We start from the raw sequence: 24,035 nt of genomic DNA, 5'->3' as shown, positions 1-24,035 counted from the left end.
ACTTCCAAAATTAGAAATAAGACAAATTTTCACCTCACCCAGTCACCGTGTTTACTTTGAAGCGCAAGCTGTAAACACAGTCGCACATGGCTGAAGTGGGTAGTCTGACTCATTCATTATGGCCCAATGAGCTGTCTTGTTCGCTGTGGCTCAGCACTCCTGCAGGTGCTCTGGTGGATTGGATGTGATTGGTTGTGGTTGAGATTATTGGATGGCCGTTACAGATTCACACCTTCTATTATCCTCTTAACCATCATATCACCTTCACTGTCTCAAGTGCTGGAGGCTTGTTTATGTTATCAACAATTCATTTACAGCTACTGAGTCACAGCAGACCACTCTTTCATCACCCCATGAGCCTTTTATTTATATTGCGGCTGCATCCTAGAAGCTTTAACTGAAATGAGAATCACGTCTTACAAGGCCAGGTTGTAATTCAAATCCTTTGCACTATAGACACAGTTTATCCTATGCATGTTATCCAGTTTATCTAAGGAAGAAATATTATCTCTTATAAACATACATTTGCCTAAATATAGCATTATTTGCATATTGTCAATGCAATCAAAACACAACACCAAGACATAAGTCTATCCTGTCAAACTTTACCTCTATATCCATGACAGCAGTACTATTTCTTTATTAATGCATCATTTAGTGGAAGAAGATAATAAAGGTTTAAGGTGACATAATGGAATTTGTATTATTTATGATGCACTGTAGCTATGGTAAAACTGGTGGTGAACCTCATATGTCTGTATGCAGGGGAAATGCTCACTCCGGCTCAGCAGATAATGTCTGTAATGCCAGCAGCTTTTAAAGTCTCCCATGAGGCAGCATCTTTATCAACCCCTGCCCTCCTCCAGCTCTAGGTGTCAGTGAGATAGAGACATAGAGGGCAAGAGGGAGGTTAAGACTGTAATTGGTGGTCTGTCCTGGTCCCTGGTAGTGGAGGGCTCCAGGGATGAGGCTTTAGCAGGCGTAATGATGCCTGTAAGATGAGAGGGGATTTGACTGCAAGCCCTCACCCACCCTTAAATCCCCCTCATCCTCCTCTCTGACAGAAGGATCCAGGCACAGAAAATTGCCAGTGCACATGAGCACAAGGACACATGACACACTCAAAACATGGCTAAATAATATCAACCCTTCCCGTGCCCCATTTTAGGAAGTCTACCAAGACTTTTTCCTAAAAGCAGTTAAGGTGAACGGGTCGTGAACATGAGCAAGGGACACATAAAATCCTTCATGTCAGATTTCAAATTGTAACCTGACATAATTCCAGAGATCTCAAACCTGTCCCATACCTCTCAGATTAGTGGAAATGTCATGCAGGAGGAAAGTGTGTGTTCAAAGAATGTGAGGTAGGGAGGGAGTCCCGGAGCACCCACCCATCTGTTTTGTTTGGGGTGTCTATATTAGTGCAGTTAAGAAGAGTTGAGAGTTTTCTTTAGGTGTTGGGATGTGATTTATCATTATGGAATGGGGCCCGTCTCTGCAGCTTCCCTCTGCTGCTGTGAGCTCTTTGATGTGTGGGAGCGAGCGGGCTTGCTTCTTTTGGTGGGTTTGCATTTGTGTGTCAGTGTGTGTAGGTTAGTGTGACTTCAAACAAGTATACACCAATGTGTGTGTGTCTGCGTTTGCACAACACTCTTTGCTAGGATGTCACATGTTAAGGCATCTGCTGCAGTGCAGGCTGGACTGGGGTACCCGAAATGCCTGCTGGTGTTTCAGTGCCCCATAAGTAATACTTAGAAATCAAACTGCCAGTTTGTGTGTATGTGTGTGTGCATGTACGCCCTCTCCCTCCATGCCAGCTGGCAGCAGCACCCATGCCCACACACACCTTCCAGAGCTATTTATGTATTTGCTCAGCCATGCGACTTAACCCTTTCACAAGCAACCTCAACCTTAGGGCACGTAACACTCCAAGCAGAAATATGCCCTATGCCCTGCATTCCCTGATCCTGCACACATACATGCATGCATCCTTCACACACACATGCTTGCAAGCCTGCATTCGGCATACACACACACACACACTACTCCCCTTGTTACCCATAATTCACATCTGGCCTCCTTTAAAACGAGGCAGTTTTTTGCACCGATGCAAAGAAAAGAGCCATCAGCAGATCTTTCCTTACTCGGGCCTCCCTACAACCTTCTTCTGTGCAGAAAGTAAACGTAGGAATTCTCTTCTTTCCTACACTGCTCCACAGCTCGGATGCCAAACAAAAATCTGGCTCATCAAAGCCTCTGTCAATCAAGCCAAATCATGAAAATAGTTAGATACTATAAACGTAAGAAATCCATAAATTTGGAACTATAGGCCTTTGATTTTTTTTAAACCATAAACAGAGATAGTGTATGGCTGGAGAAAATGATGTTTATCAGCACCACTTAGTATAAGGGCTTAGTTTGTCATCTAATATTATGAATTATTAGGCATTTAGCCGTCTTTAAATGAGATTTGACATATATTCTAAAGTGCAGGCATACACACACATACACATACACACATACACACCCAGATCAATGGAAAATGTCCATTAGTGTATAAACGAAAAATGGAGCCAATTGAGTTATCCTGCTTTTAGATGACTCTAAAACATTTGTGTTCTAAGATCATGAATGGAACATTACATTCTTTTCCATTCCATTTAAAGACTGATCTGTTTTGAAAGCAAAGCTAAAGACATAAACATGCTTCTAAAACTGCATTTTTTCCTTTAGTTTGTTGATATGGTTTTTAATATCTGCCTGTTTGTGTTATCCACCCTCAAAATAATTATCATGACTGATCAATATTGTAGAAATGATAAAACCAAATACGTCAACATGTTGTACACCTTAATTTGGCTCACAGTCCACTTTAATCAGGGTAAATATGTGAGGAAAGGCACGAAACATTTCAAATCCGTGTGAAAAATAGAGTGCAAGTTATAAACCATCCGACCAATGTTTTGTCTCATCTGCTAATAATACATTTGTGTTTGTGCATAGGTTTACAACTTTTTGGGTCTGTAATTAGAACACCACATTGAACCAATACCACTAGAGCCCAACAAATAAATGACCCAGATGCTTATGGCAGAAAGTATGTGTATTCTGTATGTCAGCTAATGAGTACAAAGAAGGTGCAGTGCAATATGGCCTTACATTTTCTTCCCAAGATATAGCCTTAATGTACACATATAAGGCCTAATTTAGGAAAATATGGATTTCCATCATTTGTCACACCTAAATATTGTTATTGGCCTCAAAAAACCCATGCTACAGAAAAAGGCCAAATTTAGAGACATGGCACATTTCAGGCAATATAGAATTGATATTGATCTCTGACCTTTCACATGTTGCACACACACTGCATTATGCACTTCCAGCCTATCAGTATAACTTGTTAATATTAGTATTTGATCCATCTAAAAACAGCAAAAGGCAAAAACAGGGGTGGAAAAGGAAAAGCTATGGAAAAGTCCAGCTGTATTTACTTACCCCCACCCCACGTTTTCCATTTTACGTTTCTGAGCTTTCCGTCTCCTCGGTGGGCCGATCCCTGGCTGTGTCTGGCTGAGGAGAACTAGTCTTTCACCATTCCCACGGAAAGAGTTGCCAAAGCAAATTTGGCGAGAGGAAATGGAGACCCTGCTCCCTTCCCAAACCTCCCAATCTCTTCCTTTTCCTTCTCTTTCTCTCTGTGTGTGTATTCATTGCTGTGCAGCATGGCCTCTAGGCAGCAGTGGGAAGGCTTGCGGTGCAAGCAGAGTCATTTGTTGCCTTCCCTCCTTACTTTTACTTATACTCTGGTTTTCCATTGCATATTACTGTCGTCAAGTAAAACCGTTGGCGCTATCCACATTGGAATTTCAGTTGTGAAAATTCTGTGGCTAATGGGCCCATTTGAGATCCATCAGACAGACTTGTTTTGGCCGAGCTAAAAATCAAGGCTGCTTGTCTTTATTTCCTTGTGGATAAGCAGGAGTTTGATGTGAGAAATCCTCTGTTTGTGTGTCTGACTGATGCTCTCTGTTTAGACTTGATCACCTACCACAAACAGTTTATTCTTCTCTTGTTTCTGTTCCTTTTTCCTCCATTTCTATCCTCTTCTTTGCTTCACTGCCCATCCCTCTGTTTTTACTCATGTATTTGGGAATGGGCTCTCATTTCCTTTTGGGACTATGGGATTAATTTAGCCTCTTGTCCCCTCAGTTGTGATGACAGTAAACTAGCTAAGCATAGCACGTAGAGTAGCATAGCTGGGATAGCTAGCATAGCTCCTTACTGAGGACTTGTAATGGTGGGTGCTAAGCTAATTTAGCATTACCTTTACCCTTTTTGGTAAATGTGAACTGTCACATTTTTTTGGTATTTGAGAATTTGGGAGTACACATCATGTTATAGTGCAGGATTCACCATAGCAAACTGGCATTTATGAATTTATACTTGGTGCTGTGAAATTACCATCATTACCAGAACTATTTTATTCTGATGTAAGGATATTTTTACAACACTTTGACTTATGTCAAAAATGTTTTTGGTTCTTTATCAGTTGTTACAAGTGTAACCTTTAGCCCAGCTGGTGACAGCTGCTCTGGGAGGCTTCTCCTCTGTTTTGTCTACTAGCTCCTCTGGATTCTTCCTGGAAGTGGAGACCACAGGAACAACAGCAGATCTGCTGCCATAAAGTGTCCCAGGGGAATGTAAATGCTGATATATAAGGAACTCAAATTGAATTTGTAGTGTTATACTCTCTGTCCAGGAAACTGCTGGGAGGTGACAGGAGAGCAAGAGTATTTTGTCTGAGAAGCGGTGTCAATACATGCTGTTTTGGAGAAGGACTGAAACAAATTATTTTTTTAAGTAGCAGGGGAATGTAGGAGAAGCTTGCCTGCTAATGGGATAAGATATATGTAATGTGAAGGAGAGGTGGTACAGCCAGGTACTGCTGGGGCCTCCTCTCTTTAAACAGCCACTGACAATCTGAACATCTTCCATTTTTCTGCGCACACACGCATGTACAAAGTCCTGTGCATTTGCCTGGAAGGTGTCTTTGCCGAACACTGTTCTCAACAAGTTAATACTTGCTTGTTATAATTCCAAACTCAAAGTGAATAAATATAGTTAAAAAATAGTTACTTATGTGCTGAGCACAGGAGAAATTACTCATCATTAAATCAAAGTGAATATTAGATGAGGTCATTTCAAGTGTAGTCAGCAAACCAGTTATTCTTGAAGTCGGAACTCTGCCTCAGCAAGACCGACAACTGTAAACTCCTGAATAATAACATTAATTTGGTCAATGCGCAGTGTAGTGCTGCAATTTCTTGACTGTAACTATGTAAAGTGTTTTTGCTATTTACTTGACTGAAGACAGAGGCCCCATTGTTCTCTGTGACTCCTCAGCCAAGGAGACGATGGTAGGATGAACTAGTTGCCAAAATTGGAGCTGTGCGTGTGTGTAACCCACAAACGCACAGTCGAGGAATCTCACTCGAGTGAGCAGCCACGGTGCTCACTGTATTTTTATCCTGCTCACACACACTCACATTCATACAGACAAACTTACAAGTCATTCCGACTGAGGAATTAGCATAGACAGGTGGTGAAAGTTCAACTGTCCGGACAAAACGTCTCACCTTTCCAACACTGCCCAAAGCAATTCAGCAGATATAAAAACTGCTAAAACCTCAGGGGGAAACTAGAATCCTACATGTAGTTGTTTGCTTGCTCAAAGGCCAACAGCTCATAAACTCAGCCTGAGCATCCCTGCTCAGTCTTTTTTTTTTTTTGCATAAACAGTGGACTGACATGTTGTCTGACACCTGTTTGTTTCCCAGCATATGTGGGGTTTTTGTGGCTGTTTTGTATGAGGTGAGCTAAGCTCTCACTTCGCCTCCAGGAAGGGCCCCACCCTTTCCACCACCATGGGCCCCTTAGTAAGACATGCAGGGAGGCCAAAGTCAGGTCACAGGCAGGGTGCGGCTCCGGAGTACAGAAAGAGTCAAGAAAACAGGTTGTTTGCCCTTTCATCTTGGACCAGTACTGGGGGGATGTTGTGTTAGGCAACCTGTTTAGCACCATACACCTACAAGCTGACAGCCATGTGGTCGTGATACTGAGTCACATAATGCGGTCAAAGCAGACATGATTTCTGGCAACCGTGACAAGTGGTATTTTCAAGAATACCAAAGATTTAGACAGCGCAGGAGAAAGTTTTTCAACTGTTTAAATTGCACTGAATATGAAAGCATTGTTACATTTATAAGGTTTTTTATTTTTTCTAAAACACATGTCCCTAATTACTGCCTATGAATTTACAAGTTCCTGTTTGTCGTTATATTCTCATGGCAAGGATTTGGAACAGCCTTCTTGTTCCATGACATTTTTTACCCACACTTCTTGATGTCTGTGTCTTACTTATTTTGCTTGCTTTCTTTCTCTGCGACTGGAGTCTTGCTTGTTTGTAGAGGACATCCGGTAATCTATGGCACAGGAAACACACTCAGACAGACAAGACGAATAGAATGGACAGCAAGAGGAGGTATAGTGGCAGAAATAAATAAGCATGGGTGGGAGGGGCGTTGGGGGTGGGCATAAATGAAAATGACAGATAGTATCAAGAAGCAGATTATGCGTTACCTAATGAAAGGCTGTCTGTCAGAGTGTCTCCATTCAAAGCCGCTAGGATTTGTTGGCTTTTTGTTGGTGACACTCCTGTTTTCAACACGGTAAGATGTCTTACATCAAACTGTCCCTGAGGCAAGTTTCACCTCAGCCTGGAGCTTATTCCCCCAGATCAGGTTGTCAAAAGACTGTGATTTTATAAAGCACAAACTCCCTCGCACAACCTCTCCTGCAGAGATAGAACAAAATAACCTTAATATCTAATGAAGTCAGACTGATCGGATGCCTTTTTTGGGGTGTTTGACATAGATGTCTTTTTTTGGTGGCCTTTTCTCCAATCTGCCATTTTATGCCTCCACCAATTTCTTGGATGATGTTTGTTCAGCAGAAGAAAACCTCTCAATGAACTCTCTCTTGACTGACTAACCTGTAGCCCTTTGCCTCTTCAGTTCACTAGCTCACATAATCAACCCTCCTGATTTGTTTAAAAAGGTACAACAGAATAAAGAACCCAGTGTAACAAGCTGCGCTTCCCCATAGAGGGACCACTAGGCAACTGACAGAGTGTTTCACAATGTTCACAACTTGAAGAGAAAAAATATAATTTAACTATACCTAAGGTCAACATAGTGAAGGTGCAACAAGGTTTCACTTCCCGTTGTATTTCTGACAGTTATGTAAGTTTTCTTTATACTGCATGTAACTCATCAGATTGGATTTAATATGGATATATTTCTTAAAGGTCTTATACAAATCGATTTGAATGTCCTTAGCATGGAATACATGTGGGAAACATTTAGAAATCAACCTTTATTTCCTTCATAAATGTCCACATGCAGAGGGATTACAGCACTGACTGATAAAGAACGTTTGAAAAAGAAGGCAGCAAAGATGGTTTTGCAAAGAGGGAGAACTTCTTTGCTGCATATTGTTAAAAGACAGTGCTGTTCATGGTGTTTTTGTCTGGCTGTGACAAACAGCAGTGGCCTGCAGACAGAGGAAGTGTTCTGAAACCGTGAGGGTTTCAAAAGGCACAGACAGTCTTCAGCCGAGAAGACTGTTATCACCCCACCCATCCTGTCGCAGCCACACATACACACAGAGCCATACTAACATACGTGTACACCCACATCCACTTGCCCTGACACGTGCTCACACATGGGCCCCTGCGTGAGGCCCCGTCTATGGCAGCTGAGACAAGCCCGACACTGTCACAGTTTCCACACCATCGGGGATTTGTGAGTTTCTCATGTAGCGGATAGTCCTAAGTGTCATGTGTGAAATTAAGGTTGTATATCAGCATTTGACGGATATGTGCTTCAAAGGTTCAGCACTGATGTTTTTTGCCATATTATGCAAAAAATGCTCTCCCACAGAGCACAGGAACTTTTAACTGGAAGCAGGGATGATAACCATAAAATGATATCTGACTTTTAATAAAAGGCCAATGCCAACCTCCCAGACTGCAGTGTAATACCACTGCGTAGATATTATGAAGTGTCATGTTGGCACTGGGAAGTGTTGGCACTGAGCACATAGACACGCAGTCTGAGCACGTCTGACATACACCTCACCTAATCGGAAGGCCTTATCTTAGAAGTGTGACATCCTGTCTATGCTGTGTAATCCACCCTGGATCGTGAGGAGGTGGGATGCGTTGTCACACACACACATTTTTGTGTGTCTTTGAAGTTAGCCCGGCTCTTTCTGTAAGTCAGAGGCTTTTCAGAAGAGCCCTGTCAAGTTTCCATGAAAAGTGTCTCACTCACCCCTCGTTCAGGGTCTGAGTGTGTATGAATGTACACATGTGTGTCTATTGGTTTCATGTCACACGCCGTCTGCCACAGTCCCCAATTGGATACTGTTTCCTCCCAGGGACCCACAGAGGAATATCACACAATGGGATCATTTTAAGTGAATCAAATTATAGTGAAATTTAACCAGTGCTCATTTTGCACTAGATCCCCTGAACCCAGCCCATGGGACCCTAAGCACCAGTGCCACAGACATCACAGGGGTGCTTTTAAAAATTAGGAATTCCCACCCCGGCTGTCTTTTTGCCTCATGTCACACAGTCCCTCTGTTCAGTAATCGAGACATGCAGATTTCTCACTCCCTGAACCCCCCCTCCACACCACCACCACCACCACCACCCCCCGTGCTCAGCCTGTAGAGCTCAGCTGCCAATTCTGTTGACCTCCGACGCTCTCTATGGCCAACATTACCGGGGCCGGATCTCGCCCTGATGGAGAGCTGCGGCGTTGGCAACTGGTAATCCACGAGACAAGGATTGGCACGTGGCATAGACAGTCTGCCCTGAGGCAGCGCTCTGTGTGTATGTGTGTGTATGTGTGAGATCTGGGCTGAACTGCAGGGACTAGTCTCTTGCCTCTAGCCCTGCTTTGCTGCCCTGTTATATAGGACATATCTCTTTATGTTAATAAAACACACAGACCTACCAACCACAGTCAGGTCTCCTCTGTACGATGGTGGGATTATATGCTGTAATTAAAATGACAAAAGAAATTGATTTTAAAAAGCATTCCATTCAAATAAAAAACACTATTCAGTTGTACAAACGTTGATCTGAATGTATTCCTTATTGTTAGTTTTATATACAGTATATTTAGTGACCTGCACTGAGCGAAGGCCATGATGACTGCAGTTATTAATTGTAGCCAGTGATAGAAGATTGCTGTTTGGGGGTGATTGGTTGTGATTTACTGAACCAGTAAGTCAGTCATGGCCAGTTGGCTGGTCCGTCCAACGTTGAAGTCCAGACTAAAATATTGTTGGAGGATTGGCATGAAATCTTTTACTCGAGGTACATTACCAATCCTCAATAACTAGGATATTAATTAAGTTTAGAGTTCCACCACTTCAGAATCTCACCTTCTACTTTTCCAAGTATTTAACACTGGCAGCTTTCTTAGCTGTCGGTAGCTGAAGAGTTCACTTAATTCTCAACCTATTGACTTAATTCTGAAAATGCGAAATGGAAGAAAAACTTGCTCCTCTCATTTCTTTCTTATGCCTAGCCCTAATACTCCTCTTGAGAAACCAGGACTAAGACTAAGTCTAAAAAAAGATGAAATTATGAACACAGCAAATGACCACCTGTTTGAAAACAAAGAACATTATTTTAGATCCACATATTGAAAGTTTTGTTTTTGCTGTAAATTGACCAGTTTTATTTTATCATTATATACAGTGGTGGAGTCTCTGTTTAGCTGGATTTACAGCCAGATAATTAGATTCCTGCTGTGTGTCACTCTTACACCAGCTTTGGCTTTCTAAAATCATCTTAAATTAGATTTCAGGTAGCATTAAAGCAACATTATGTAACTAGTTTACCATAAAATAACTGCCTCTTTAATTACCAGTCAACACCCCAAATGCTAGTTCTTGCACTGGGTAACTTTGTTGAGCGGATATGATCTCCTGTCGAATGTGTGTTATAATACTCAGGCCCAACATGTTCTACAGTAACACCAAACTGTAGATCAGCTACCATTCATCCTCAAAATGTAGCTAAAATTATTACTATTAGTAATTCTTTCAGCGTTAGCACTTCCTGTCTTGGAATCCTTTGTGACTCGGAGCCCAACAGACTTAATTATCCCTTGTGGCTGCAGGGGGCGCTGCTCAGCAACACCTACATAGTTCTGTTTAAAAAACGGTTTAAAAAATATAACACCTTTACTTCGATTTTGGACATGTATGCTCTGTTCAATCAGAAATGCATTGCAATTGCTCTTAGTTTGTGTGGGTACATTTGTGTGTGTGTGTGTGTGTGTGTGTGTGTGTGTGTGTGTGTGTGTGTGTGTGTGTGGGGCAGCTAGTGACAGCCACAGCTTGGGGAGGCTGAGGTCATAGCCACAAAGCCAGCCAGAAGGGAGGTAGAGAAACAAACCCCTACTTGTCTGTATGTATGGGTGTATCTGTGTATGATAGACACACACACACACACACACACACACACACACACACACACACACACACACACACACACACACACACACAGACAGACAGACAGACACTGCCCCAGTCACCTCTTGCCTCCTCTCTTGGCTGCCCATGACCAAACATGATGTGTGTGTGTGTGTGTGTGCGTGTGTGCAACTTAGTAACCCTGAAACAACTTCCCAAGCCACAGAAAGACACACAAATACAAAGTCAACACCACACCTACATTTAAACACAGTCACACTTCCAGCTATCAGACACCTCCATTGGCACTCCCCTATCAGGCATCCACACACACACACACACACACACACACACACACACACACACACACACACACACACACACACACACACACACACACACACACACACACACACACACACACACACACACACACACACACAGCTATTGGCCTGTCTGGTACTATTGTGTTCATTTTTAGTTCACTGACACTGACAGCCCTTGCCAACTGGGCAACCTGTGGTGCGTCATATCACATGGGAAAACCTATCGACCTGAATGTGTTTACACAATCTAACTGTTTGCCATAGTAGAGATTTGGTTTTATGTATGATTTCAGAATTTTGACTGAATGGAATGTGACCTGTCCTCGCTTGTATTAGCTGACCTGCAATTTTGAAACTTAAAACAAATGTTCTTTGTCTCTTCCAGACATCTGATCCCATCCCGATCAAAAGGTCCAAACTTGAAGACTTCCCATCGCAATCCCCTCTGGCCGACAAAGAGAAACAGCTCGACTGGCTACAATCCCTGTCCGCCTCAACTAAGGTTGGTGTTGCTAAGCTCAGAACGGAGATGCTGATGATGATAATGATGTATAGTGCATGAGATGAGATGTCGTGTAATATTATACAGAAGTTTTCAGATGAGGGTAGTGCTTAAATTTAGATTTGGCAAGCTGTGCTAACAGAGGGGGGTAACTGTAGATGCCACGAGCTGCACAGATTCGCTTACTGAGATGGAGCAAAGTTTGAGAGAGCAGTGAAAGAGAATATTACCACAATATAAAGATGGATGTCCACTGTGAAGATCAATATTCTCTAAAAAAAAAAGGGGTCCACCCTGCAGACTGTATTCAACTATTAATCTTCCTACTGACCCCTCTCCAGTCACCAAACACATCAAACTCTATAGTAAGACCACAGTGATGACAGGCCCATTCACATCCTTTTAATCAATGGACTTTGGACCACATTAAAACAACAATGGACTACATTAGATTTACTGCAACCTGCAGCACATTGTAACACCAAAGAATCAATGTTTATATCAAGCCCTGTAATATTCTACTGTTGGATGCCCCATCATTTTTATGTGAACCCCATCTCTGTGGAACCATACCCAAGGTCAAAGAGAGGTCAACAGTGACAGGTCTTCTAAGGCGCCTTCACATTTGCCCTAATCTCAATAATCAGATAATTTCATCACTGTTTGTGCTTTGTGTGGAGGCTTGTTCAACTTGTTATAAAAGAAACCAGTCGGACTGTAAACAGTGAATGGCAAACAAAAGAGACTTGGCCCGGATATCCACTGTCTACACTGGAGGCCACAAAATAATAGCCGTTGCCCCAGAGGCTAATTCGTCATCAGGCGATAGCCAAGATTGCATTTGCTCAGAATCAAACTGAATTTCATAGTGGATCACACTGAAATACAACATGTAAATGTGAGAGGCTAACCCTACACTAGGGCTGGGTATCAACCCTCAGCACTTAATACCCTGGAATGTGTCATGTATCATGGAAACCATCACATACTCAACTTTAGCAGTGAAAACCACTCAAGATTCATATTCTTGTTCACTTATTCTTTGACCAGATGTTTTCCTGATTTAAATCAAACCCAATTGTAATAATATAATATTTAATAATAATATGGAATAATAATGGTTAAATTTTGCAATGTTCGTGAACAGTTGCTTGCATTTACGAAATGAGAAATGTTGCTTACGCTGTCAAATGGAAAACAATTATCTGTAGAACATGTTTTTGTCTCTAAGTTAAAAGTATAGTTCACAGAAAAAAGAAAATTCACTCATAATCTACTCACCACTATGCCGATGGAGGGGTGGGTGACGTGTTTGAGTCCACAAAACACTTTTGGAGTCTCAGGGGTAAACAGTGTTGCAGCCAATTCCAATAAAATTGAAGTAACTAGTGATTCCTTCTTCAGATGTTAAAAACAACAGAAAGAAAACATAACATGCCTCCATACTGCTCCTGTGGTGTCATCCAAGTTTCCAGAAGCCCAACATTCTAGTCGACTCAAAATGGCATCATTTAGTCCATGTTTTAAGCCCAACACTGTTTACCCCTGAGACTCCAAAAGTGTTTTGTGGACTCAAATATTTCCACCCCTCCTACATGGCATAGTGGTGAGTAGATCATTTTTCGGTGAACTATCCCTTTAAGTAACATAGTGCAAATCAATAGTAGCAACCAAACATTTCCACCTACAGTCCCAACTGTATACAGAAATTGAACAACTGTCACTAAGCGTTCTGGTTGCAGTTTTACAAAAAGTGATTTCTTTATGGCTTGTGATTTAAAGTACCTTCTTTTTTTTTTCAGGGGCTTAACTGCATCCAGCCCAGACAGAGACCATCAGCTTTCAGGCCCTGGTCCCCACACATCTCTGCTGGTGATAAGGACCCCACCAATCACCCCCTGGCCCTGCTGAGAGACAGGTGGGTCCAGCAAAGGACAGCCTGATCAAAAACAGAAGACACTTTCACCAAACAGCACTTAACTTCAACTAGAAATTGAATTAATCAGGAACCGGGAAATATCTGAACACTAAGAGGAGCTTTAACTACAAGAAGTGGTAGCCATTTGTTGAGCTGGATCTGGTGAGCTCCCAGCATACTCCCTCACTTGTCTGGGTGGGATGGTTTCACAGAGGTCAAGTCTGACTGTACCACAGCTTCCCACACGATACCATTCAAACACATTTGACACACACTCATAATGTGGGCACCCACTTGCCATGGTGCTGCCAGTACAGGCAGCATCATATCAGAGTTGATCTGGACCAGTGTCTCATGAAGTGGGAGGAAAAAGCTACAGGCACTTTATTTGAAGGTTTCTCTACCCTGGTTTGCAGAGGCTGGACCCTACAATGTGGTTGAGGTTCTATTGACTTGGATATAGAGTTCTACTCTTGTTAATGAATTGATCTTGATTTGGTTTATTATATTTAAGCATAATAATACATACAATTAAATTGTCTCGTTTTCCCTTAGCTTCTACAACTACAAGAGTCTGGAGAATGGTGTGGCCCCCAATGTTGCCCTCACACCACAACCCCTGGGTAAGGTGGGTCCCATGTCCCCATCATTACCCAGCACCTCCCACCCAAGTGGAGGTGAACCCCCAGGTGAAGGAGCCAACTCGAGGCCCCGAAAGAGAAGAGCCACAGAGGAGCTCCAGCCACCAGTGACTGAGGCCCCCTGCCCACCTTCCTTCACTGCCAGCAAGCCACCACCACCTCAGGATGACAAAGACTCTGAGGTGGAGATTGAAGTGGAGAGCCGGGACGAGTGTAAGTTAATAAATCTTTACCAGCTACGAGACATGTAAAGATCATTTGTTACAATGCTAGACTGGCCAGCAAAATGTTGTCAGATTTAACAAGATCAACTGAGTCTTGACAGCTAGAGAGGTGACAGCTCATTTCCAATAGCAGCACATTTTAGTTTTTCCACTAACCTCACCCTCTCTCTCCTCCCTGATCTCTCCCACCAGTCACTTCGTCCCTGTCCTCCCTGTCGTCACCATCTTTCACCTCGTCCAGCAGCTCGGCCAAGGACTTGAGCTCACCATGCGCCCAAGGGCCCATTTGCACTGTCACGTCAGCCGAGGGCACTACCCCTACAGCTGCTGCACCCATTGCACCCCTTGCAGCCCCCGTGACCCCTCCAGAGCTGGGGCTGGAGTCGGAGCTGGAGAGCCTAAGGCAGGCACTGGACAGCGGACTGGACTCAAAAGAGTCAAAGGAGAAGTTTCTGCATGAGATTGTGAAGATGAGGGTGAAGCAGGAGGAGAAGCTCGGATCGGCCTTGCAGGCCAAACGCAGCCTCCAGCAGGTAAAGTTTCATTCATACATTTGAATGTTTGACGTGTCAGAAAGAATCTCTCTGTGCTGTCAAATGAGAACATTGATGTCAGTCTCATTTGTGTGTGTTGAGTGCCGATTAAGGTCTGAGGAGTTGTCGGTCCTGGTCGACTGAAACACCTGAAGCAGAGGGAAACTGTTGCTTAGCTAAAACACAGATCTGTAGACTTAGACTTAGACTTTGCCTCACTTTGTCACTGACCTGAGATTTGAATGGAAATAGGTTTAAGTCATACATTTTTGAGACTTTTTAACTTTTAACCTTTTAACCATTTTTTAAATTGGAAAATTGGAACAGATTTGGCTTCTGGAAAAAGATTTTAAACAATATTAATTCAGAAAGAGTCGCATCTTGACGAACACTATTTGAGTTGACCTGAACTTATTTCACTCACACTTGGAAGATTTTAAAACAGCTCCACCAAAGACAAGGTAAAAGACATGTGGAATGTATTTCCAATTATCATACCACAGGTAGGAGCCGCTTCAACCAGACTAACCTCCCTGTCATTCAAGGCCACCAAGCAGTCACATGTGTCAGTGTAACTCTATATAGAAGTTGTGATTATCTGTTTGGTAAATAATAGAAAAGCACACTTATACAAACTGTGACTCATAAACGTTTCCTATGTTGCCAATAGCAACAGCCTATTATCAGTGTATAGCCATCTTTATTCAGTTCTACAACCCCAGTGATTAAGTGTCACTATTCTCACACTTATATGCTATATTTACATAGTCTATGATTTAACTGTAGTGAACGCACCATGATGTGTGTCACTGTTGACTGAGAGAAGGAGATTTCCCAGCCTCAGCTGCCAATGACAACTCATACAATCCTTTAGCCTCCCCTAACCTTTTAGAAATCAACTCGACAGAAACTTTTCAAAGTTGGCAAACTGAAGAAATGACTTGAGCTCAGACATCGAAATGCAGAAGTAGAGTCTTTATCACTGTCCGCAAAGCTTAGCATGAGTTGGCAAGTGATAACAACGACAGCGGATGTTGCTGCAAAGGGAAAAGCCAGACTTCCATTTCTTTTTTTGGTCTTGGACTGAGAACAAGAAAGTGCAGACGAAGGAGTTTGTGTGGGAGAGCAAAAAAATCCATCCTGAGCAAAGAAAAGGGACTCCAGCGCGACGGCATTCCACTTTCACTTTCCGTCAGTGTTGAGAGGAGCTGTGCAGAAGCAAGGCAAATCCAACCAACCAAAAGTTATATCAATGGGGGTCTTACTTTAAAAGAAGTCACTGGTAAAATTCCTGCTCTACTACTCTACTAAGATTAACTAACTCTAACCCTGTTGGTATTCAAAGAGTTCTTATGTAAAGCCTCTGCAGAGTAATGGGTGTGATGGGGATTGTTTCTTTTCACTCTTTTTGTGAGAACTAACAAAGCTTGATGACAGACATGTTTGTCCCAACTGCAAGGTTCCCATGAGAAGAGTATGGGCGTGTTACCACTACACACACACACGCACACACGCACACATCACTCTTTCAGTGATTCAGAGGAAGGAAACCTAACTTCTGTCAGCCCACAACTTGCCCTCAGCCCTGACTTGTCTCAGTGTAAACGGACACTGCAGCCTTCTGTAACAAGTCACTGCTCTTGGGTGTCAACAGCTCAGAGGCAGAGTCGAACAGTCATGTGACAGATACTGTATATCCACTGTATAAGCACCATGGGACACGTTATATTAAAACACAAAAACACTTTTCGAAGTGTTTAATTATGTACGTATAAACCCCACATAGACTGAGCCTCTCCTTGATGCTAACATCTACAATCTCTTCTTCCCAGGAGTTAGAATTCTTACGGGTGGCCAAGAAGGAGAAGCTGCGGGAGGCAACCGAGGCAAAGCGGAACCTGAGGAAGGAAATCGAACGTCTGCGGGCCGAGAGCGAGAAGAAGATGAAGGAAGCCAATGAGTCGCGGATCCGTCTGAAGAGGGAGCTGGAGCAGGCTCGACAGCTGAGGGTCTGCGACAAAGGCTGCGAGGCAGGACGTCTTCGCGCAAAATACTCGGCACAGGTTGGTTACTGTGCATGTGGATGTTGCTTATGAAGGATTAAAGCTAGGTTTTAAGAAGCTATCACCCTTTAGGCTTATCGTTTTTAAAGATATGATGAAACTTAAACATGAGAACATATTTGAGAAACATGGGACATGGGTAGAAATGAAACAAGACAAGGCCATGCGTGGAGGCAGACACTAACAGTCCAATGTGTGCAAAGTCTAGACAACACCCTCAGAGTAATTGCAGTGTTTCACTCCCTTAAATACTCTCAAGGTCAGCAGAGGAGAAGGCAAGAAAAAAAACACATTTCCTCTTCCACAGTCAAAAATAAATGGGTGTAGCTCCAAGTGCACAGACGTGTAAGTCCCCCACTGAAAGGAAACAGGAAGAGACGTCGACTTCCCTCAGGCACCATGGGAAATGCAGATTAGACAAAACAAGAGGGAGGTTATGCTCTCCAACTGCATCTGTGTGCCTCCTGCAGAGACTGCAGTCGCCCTCAGACAGCTGTCGTCAAGATGTTTTTGATGTTTTCTGAATCTTCTTGTCAGTTACCATTGTCCTCTCAAAATGAATTTGACTAAAACAGCCACCTGTTTCAAGGCACCAGCTTGATACCACATCCAAAATTCTGACTCAGGAATATTCATGTAATTGGATCACGCAAGAGACTTGTACCCTTGTTGCGAGGGTCTGCATCAACAGTAAAATCTAAAGTGCACTGTTTTAATTTTAGATTGAATTTAACACAAACATTATTACACAGTTAACTACCTGTGTCATGTGAACATGGCATCAGGCCTGCAGTAGGAAACCCTGGACACTGGTGGGAGGGCTGTAGGACTCTATAGTGTGCCAACAGCCACTTGAATGATATAGTTCTTTGAGCTGTGTATGGAAGATGGCTGTTTAGAAGAGTGGTTGGATCATTCTTCTCCAAACCGTCCTGGAGTTAGATCTGTTCTGTTGCATGACTTCATCTGTTTCCTGCCATGTGTTTACCAGATCGAGGACCTCCAGATGAAGCTGCAGCACGCTGAGGCCGACCGCGAGCAGCTCCGAGCCGACCTGCTGCATGAGCGGGAGGCCAGGGAGCACCTGGAGAGGGTTGTAAAGGAGCTACAGCAGCAGCTCTGGCCCAAAACCAACAGTGACAAGGATGGGATGCCCATGGACACACTGGCGGACAAGTAACCAAGCAGCTAAACTCACAGCCCAACCATTCACCCCTCTCGCCATGATCCCCAACTTCATCTGCTCGTCAGACCACGACCATACCCAGGAGTCCTGGGCCAACTGCATCACCCCACTGTCCATCACGCTCGCCCTCCAGAACACAAAACTCAAAGACTCTCGCCCTCTGACCAGAGACGGAGAGATAAGACGAGGACCCGTGTCCATGCCCATGAACAGTCAAGTGAATGTTTCCTTTGGAGAATGACTGAAAACAGCAAAGTACATTTCTGCAACATGGAAGCATGTGTTTCTAAATCAAGCACTGACTTGCACCTTCCACACTCACAGAACGTTAAAAATAACTGTATCTCAAGGATTACATGACACATGTATAGCACAAAACGTGGTTGTGCCTGGATTTTCTCTGACAGAGAATGAAGTGAGACTGGACACACATCCGTGATAAATAATGCTGAAAGACGATCATCTTATATTAGAGCTACACAGCTGTTTCGAGGTGTTACAGCAGTGCAGCCTGGAGGGCAGCGCTCACACTCAACCGGCAGTACCCGAAAAAGTCTCCATGGCCGTTCCCGTCATGGTGAGGGATGAGGAGGATTTTGAAGACATTATAAGCTATTTAAGAGACTACATAGCGATATGTAAAGAAAAAGATAGACAGTTACTTTGTTTCTCTGTGCTCATGGAGTTTGAAAATATAAAAGATACAAACTCATTCGAAGATGAACGAAACAAGCAGTTGAACTCTCCACAGTGCCACCGTGGTTTTGTCGGTTTTTCAGGAAGCCATCGCCGCCAACTGAGGGGGAAAAGCATCGAGTGTGAAGTTAAAGTTGAATCAATATGTTTCTCTCTTTGCATCGAACCCTGGATTAGATACTGGTAATAAAAACATGCCATGGTAAAGGCACCTTTTTTTAGTGAGCACTTTGTTCGGATGATCAATAACAATATCCAACAGTCTCCATCTCAGCGGTTTTCACATCAAGTCACAACTGGCATGTTTTTACTCCAGTTGGCTCCATCATGTATGAAATCATAGTGGACTCAGGTGGGGCGTCCTTAGCAAGAACCACAAAATGTTCATTTTAATTAAATTAAGGTATGTAAATATAAATATATGTTCTTTTCCTTTTTCCTTTACAATAATAAGTCGCACTTTGTCATAACAGAAATACTGTTTTAATGCATTGTACTCCCACTATTGTCTTCAATCTTACTTTGAAAGCATCATCTTATCGTGACTGCTACCATATAAATCCAGTAAGCATTTTGTTGATTATTTGCATCTCAAATAAAAAATCTGTTTTCTTAAGGCAAAGTATTGTAAATAAAGAAAAAAAGGCTCTACCTGTTGCTTGCTGATGCAGTCTGGGATTGTTTGAAAGTTTTTGTCGACACACTCTCCCGTTTTTGTAATATAATGACACAACTGTCGCTTCAGCACCCAGTTAAAACATGTAACAAGTTTGACAAAAAAAAGTTCATTAACAACTTACTGTACGACACCGTGTTGAGTTTTTATTGGAGCCTGAACAGAAATCACATGGTCAAAGATTCAAATCAGATTCAATCCAAAAGGCAGAGACCATGACTCTGCCTCCTCACAGTGGGTACAATGCAATCAGAATGTACATTGTGTTAATGCTAATTTTTCTTTGGTTGTTGATGTTGTTTTTTAAACGTGGAGATATTTTATTGCTCGTCTGTTATGTTCACTTTTTTCAATAGAAAACTCATATTTTCTTTATGCATGAACTTTGAGAAAGTTTGCCATACATATAGTCGGTTATTGGGCATTTGATACTGTACATGTAAGGGTTTTTTGTGTTATGCAACATAAAGCAATTTATCTTATTTACAAGAGGAAGAAGAAATTAAAAAAGCAACAAACTGTTGCAAATGTTTTTTTAAGAAAAGAAAAACTTCACACTTGCAAAAAACTAAAGACATGAAAAAAAAGAAATGCAATGCTGGACAACCTCAAGTGCCTGGATGTGGGCGAAAGGTTTCCAGAGTAAGAAAAACTGATGATGAAGCTGTTGGGGCGGGGCCTCTCATCAACTTCCTGTTTGCAGGTTTTCAAATTAAATGACCCTCCCTCGCTCAGCAGCTCTTTTTTCAGTATTCCTAAAACCAACCAGTTTACACATTTTTTTCTTTTTCAATGCAGAGAACAATTGAACAAAGGCTAGATGCTTGAGGGTTTTTTCCCTGAATGAGTGCTTTTTTAAAATTAATTTGAAATCAATGATATGCATGTTCAAACAATTTTTATAGAACATCTTTAAAAGCCACTTGCTTCGGTGAATTGTTACTTTGGGTTGTACATAAAGACTTAACTGTTTGTTCCCAGTTTGCTGACTTGTCCAGGGGCGGACCTGTCAAGTATAATAAAGAGGGCATTATGTCGAAGGCCCATTTCTTATTCAACATTACCGATGTTGCTCAGAGGACGACACTGCGTCTGTCACTTTGGCAGACCTCAAATTGGTACATTTTGTAGTTGTTTTTACACTCAAAAGAATTGATAGCCAATGTGTAGTTTACTTTACTCATGGTTTTCTACAAAATAAGGGAGACAATAATGACATTGGCTCTTCACTCTCCCACACAAAAAGAAAAAAGCAGTTTAACAACGTCTTGTTTTCTAAAGGAGAATCATTTTGCTAAATAATGGACAGCAAAGCAGCAATAACAGTCCATATTAATAGACAACTACTAGCCAGTGTGAAGATTTGAATAAGGATTTTCAAATGTAAATATTTTTTTCTTTACAATATTGTATAATATATGTACATGGTGTTTCCTTTTTCAAAAAGAAATCTTTTCTTACAATAACTGTCTTGTTTTTTTTTTGTTTTTTTTTGGAATTTGTGTTTTAACTGAGATGTTTCAAAAACAGTAAATGCAGTGCGTAAGAGAATATTCCCTACATAAACATGTTAACCCATTTCTTTTCATTTTTTACTGTAGAGTCTTTATATTGAATGACTTTTTTTCACCAGTTCATATATATTTTTAACAGTATGTTTAGTATCAGATAGCCGACCTGTGCTATGGGTCACACACACACACATACACACACACACACATGACTACGCCACTTTCTGATTGTTTCTCCCTAACCCTCATGTATCTTTTTAGCCCTGTGCTGCTGCTAATACTATATAAACCTTACAATTCTAGAAATATTTTTATCTAAGAGGTAAATGTAAGCTTTCCCATTTATTAATACCACATATACAGTATGGAAAAAAGCTTGGCTTGTTTATCTATATCCCTTGTTTCCCTCATCTTTTCACACCTTTGTCCTCATCTCTCCATCATCACCCTTCCCCTTCTCTCACGACACGGACTATATTGTAAAGTAAAGGACTTTATGAGATTATGTTTGAAAATAGCTATGCTTATATACTACAGTGACTGAATGTACAGTGTATAGATGCATTACCAGAAATAAAGTTGTTTGTCCAGATCCACTGTCACAGTTTCTTGTTATTGCTGCCTCTTTTAATTCACCTCACTCATTAATTCATCTGTTCTGCTCCTGTTAAATAGACTGAGACAATGGATTCTGAGCCCTTTTAAATGTTACATGTTTAAATCTGATTTTGATGTGTTTTTAAACCCTACATATTTTTTAAATAATTTTTAAACAACATAAAATATAAAATAGAGAAACAACAATAAAGCACAATCCATTTAAAAAATATGTACACTAAACTTAAAATATATATCTTGATTAATTTTGTTTCATCCCGATATAATAAAATGTAGCTTATTCAACATGTTCAGTGTAGTGTCATACTTAAAACATGTCCTCAAGTTCCATCTTTAGGAAATCATGGATATAATGTAGTTCTCAGCAGAACCTAGTGTAAATAATAGTAATACTAGTATAATCAGTAATATCAGTATTAATACTAATCATATAAAATATGTTTTTTATTAGGAGAGGATATAATTGTTGACTACTATTTTGATATTGTATATAAAAAAACACTCTGCCTGCTTATGTATATGTCATCAAAGAGTCTAACAAACTGATAATCTCACAATCTATGACCATACATACTTCATTTCAAAGGATCTCAAGCCAAAATAGTTCCCACTGATATATATAAAGAACCATAAAATTAAGCACTCGGGTAAAGTACAAGTACTTCAAACTGAAGTACAGAGCTCTGCAAGAGAAAATGTACTGGATATGCTGTGCCTTAAGTTACGCTGTTTATGGGCTACAGAAATATGAATTCTGTTTTAAAGGTTCAGTGTGTAGAATTTAGTGACATCTAGTGGTGAAGTTGCATGTTGCAGCTGAATACCCCTCACCTCATCCTCCCCTTCCAAAGATGAAAGAGAACCTGTGGTAACCTTCAGTTGTCATAAAAACTCAAAAGGTGTTTAATTTGTCCAGTCTGGGCTTCTGTAAAAAACATGGCGGCCTCCGTAGAGAGGACCCGCTCCCGATGTAAATATAAAGTATTTAAATATAAAAGGCCCATTCTTGGGTAAAGAAAACAACAATTGAGATGATCACACACTAGTGAAAACATCACTAGGATTATTTTATTTTCAATTTCTGCCAATATTCTTTTCACCTAAATCTTACTTTGAAAAATTTGAAGAGTTGCGAGAGGTGCATTAAAATACGACCACAAAGCTGCAGAAGCTTTAAGTCACCCACATGGGCCAACCTCCAAAACACTGGATAATACAATACCCATAATGCAACAAGATGATGTCCTTACATCCTCCCTTCCTGGTAAATGCCCACGTATAATCTTTAAGTACATTATGAGATAAACCTGGTTGATCTTCTCAGACGTGACAAAGCTTTTTAATTCAACTAGTTTGAAAATGGTAACAATAATAATAATACATTTTATTAGTATAGGAACTCAAAAAACGTTGGTTGTCACTACATTGATGCCTGAACCCAACATAGAATTTATATACATATAAACATAATACATACATACAACATTGTCATATATTGAAAGCAGTTCTGCAGAGGGGAGCTTTGAGAAGAGATTTGAGAGTGGGTGGGTCCGTGCTCTGGCAGCCCAGGTCTGATGCCTAGTCCTGTGTTGGGGGCTGCGTGAGGGGATGTAGTAGTGGAGCACGTGTGTGAGGTAGGAAGGTGCCTGGTTGGCGAAGTGAGGAGGAGGATTTTGAATTGGATGTGCTGAGTGGAGGTTCTGGAGGATAGGGGCGATGTGGTCACAGGAGCAGGTGTGGGTGAGCGGAAAGGAACAGACTTCTGGATGGACTGACGTTTAGAAGATGTAACATAGAGGATGCTATTGGAATGGTCCATTCTGAATGTGATGAATGCACGGATCAGGGTTTCAGTGGCGGAGCTGGTGAGTGATGGACAGATGTTGTAAGATTTAATTTGTAAGCAACACAAATCAATAAATCATTCATCAATCACTGAAGAAGTGGTGACATATTCGTCTCAATCCAATATGTGTATCATACAGGTGACACTTTGACACTTTAATTTCCTTAGACTTAAAGCTAGGGTTGGTAATTCTACAGTCTGGAAAAATGCAACTGACACATCCCACCCCCTCCCATTGGTCCTCTCATCAAAGCTACTCCCCAAAAACACATGAACGCGCACTGACAACTGCTTGAAGCGGACTTTTCTGTTAATCGCTCCGATCGCGGACGTAAAGAGGATTTTTAACAAAAAAGATGTTTCAGAAACAACTTACAAACCCATAATGAATACATGAAGATTATGGTAAAAAGTTCTGTATGGGCAGTTGATTCATCTTGAGTTGAGTCCTGACAGCACAGCATGTATTATGATGGTAAATCTATGATTGGGAGAGAGTTTGAACATACAACTAGTCGTTTTCAGACATGACCTGTGGGGAGAATGTCTGGAGAATTGGGTCCGGACTTTCTCCAGAGTTTGCCTCTCACACATGAGAGGAGGTTCTCTGCTCAGACGACTTCACAACAATACAGAAATCTCAGGAGGATTCAGGTGGTGCAGCAGGCAGAGGCTTCCTGTAACGTATAAAGTCAACTGCGGAGATCACATGATTTTGTTTAAAGCACGTCAACAATGATG

The 24,035-nt window shown here is 41.7% G+C and overlaps 1 protein-coding gene across 1 annotated transcript in view; it reads left to right on the top strand.

Moving 5' to 3' along the window:
* Positions 1-21,422, top strand: part of skia (v-ski avian sarcoma viral oncogene homolog a) — a 73,077-nt gene extending 51,655 nt beyond the window's left edge. Inside the window, exons 2-7 of the mRNA XM_034591409.1 lie at positions 11,266-11,382; positions 13,185-13,300; positions 13,856-14,154; positions 14,358-14,698; positions 16,531-16,761; positions 17,753-21,422. Of these exons, the coding sequence (XP_034447300.1) occupies positions 11,266-11,382; positions 13,185-13,300; positions 13,856-14,154; positions 14,358-14,698; positions 16,531-16,761; positions 17,753-17,941 (1,293 nt within the window). The 3' untranslated portion in view covers positions 17,942-21,422. The remainder of the gene's footprint in view (positions 1-11,265; positions 11,383-13,184; positions 13,301-13,855; positions 14,155-14,357; positions 14,699-16,530; positions 16,762-17,752) is intronic.
* Positions 21,423-24,035: the final 2,613 nt, after the last annotated feature.

This window comes from Hippoglossus hippoglossus, chromosome 7 (genome assembly GCF_009819705.1).
Source record: "Hippoglossus hippoglossus isolate fHipHip1 chromosome 7, fHipHip1.pri, whole genome shotgun sequence".
NCBI classification, from domain to species: Eukaryota; Metazoa; Chordata; class Actinopteri; order Pleuronectiformes; family Pleuronectidae; genus Hippoglossus; species Hippoglossus hippoglossus.
Note: the sequence above shows the minus strand (reverse complement) of the source record. Positions and strands in the feature narration are given on the sequence as shown.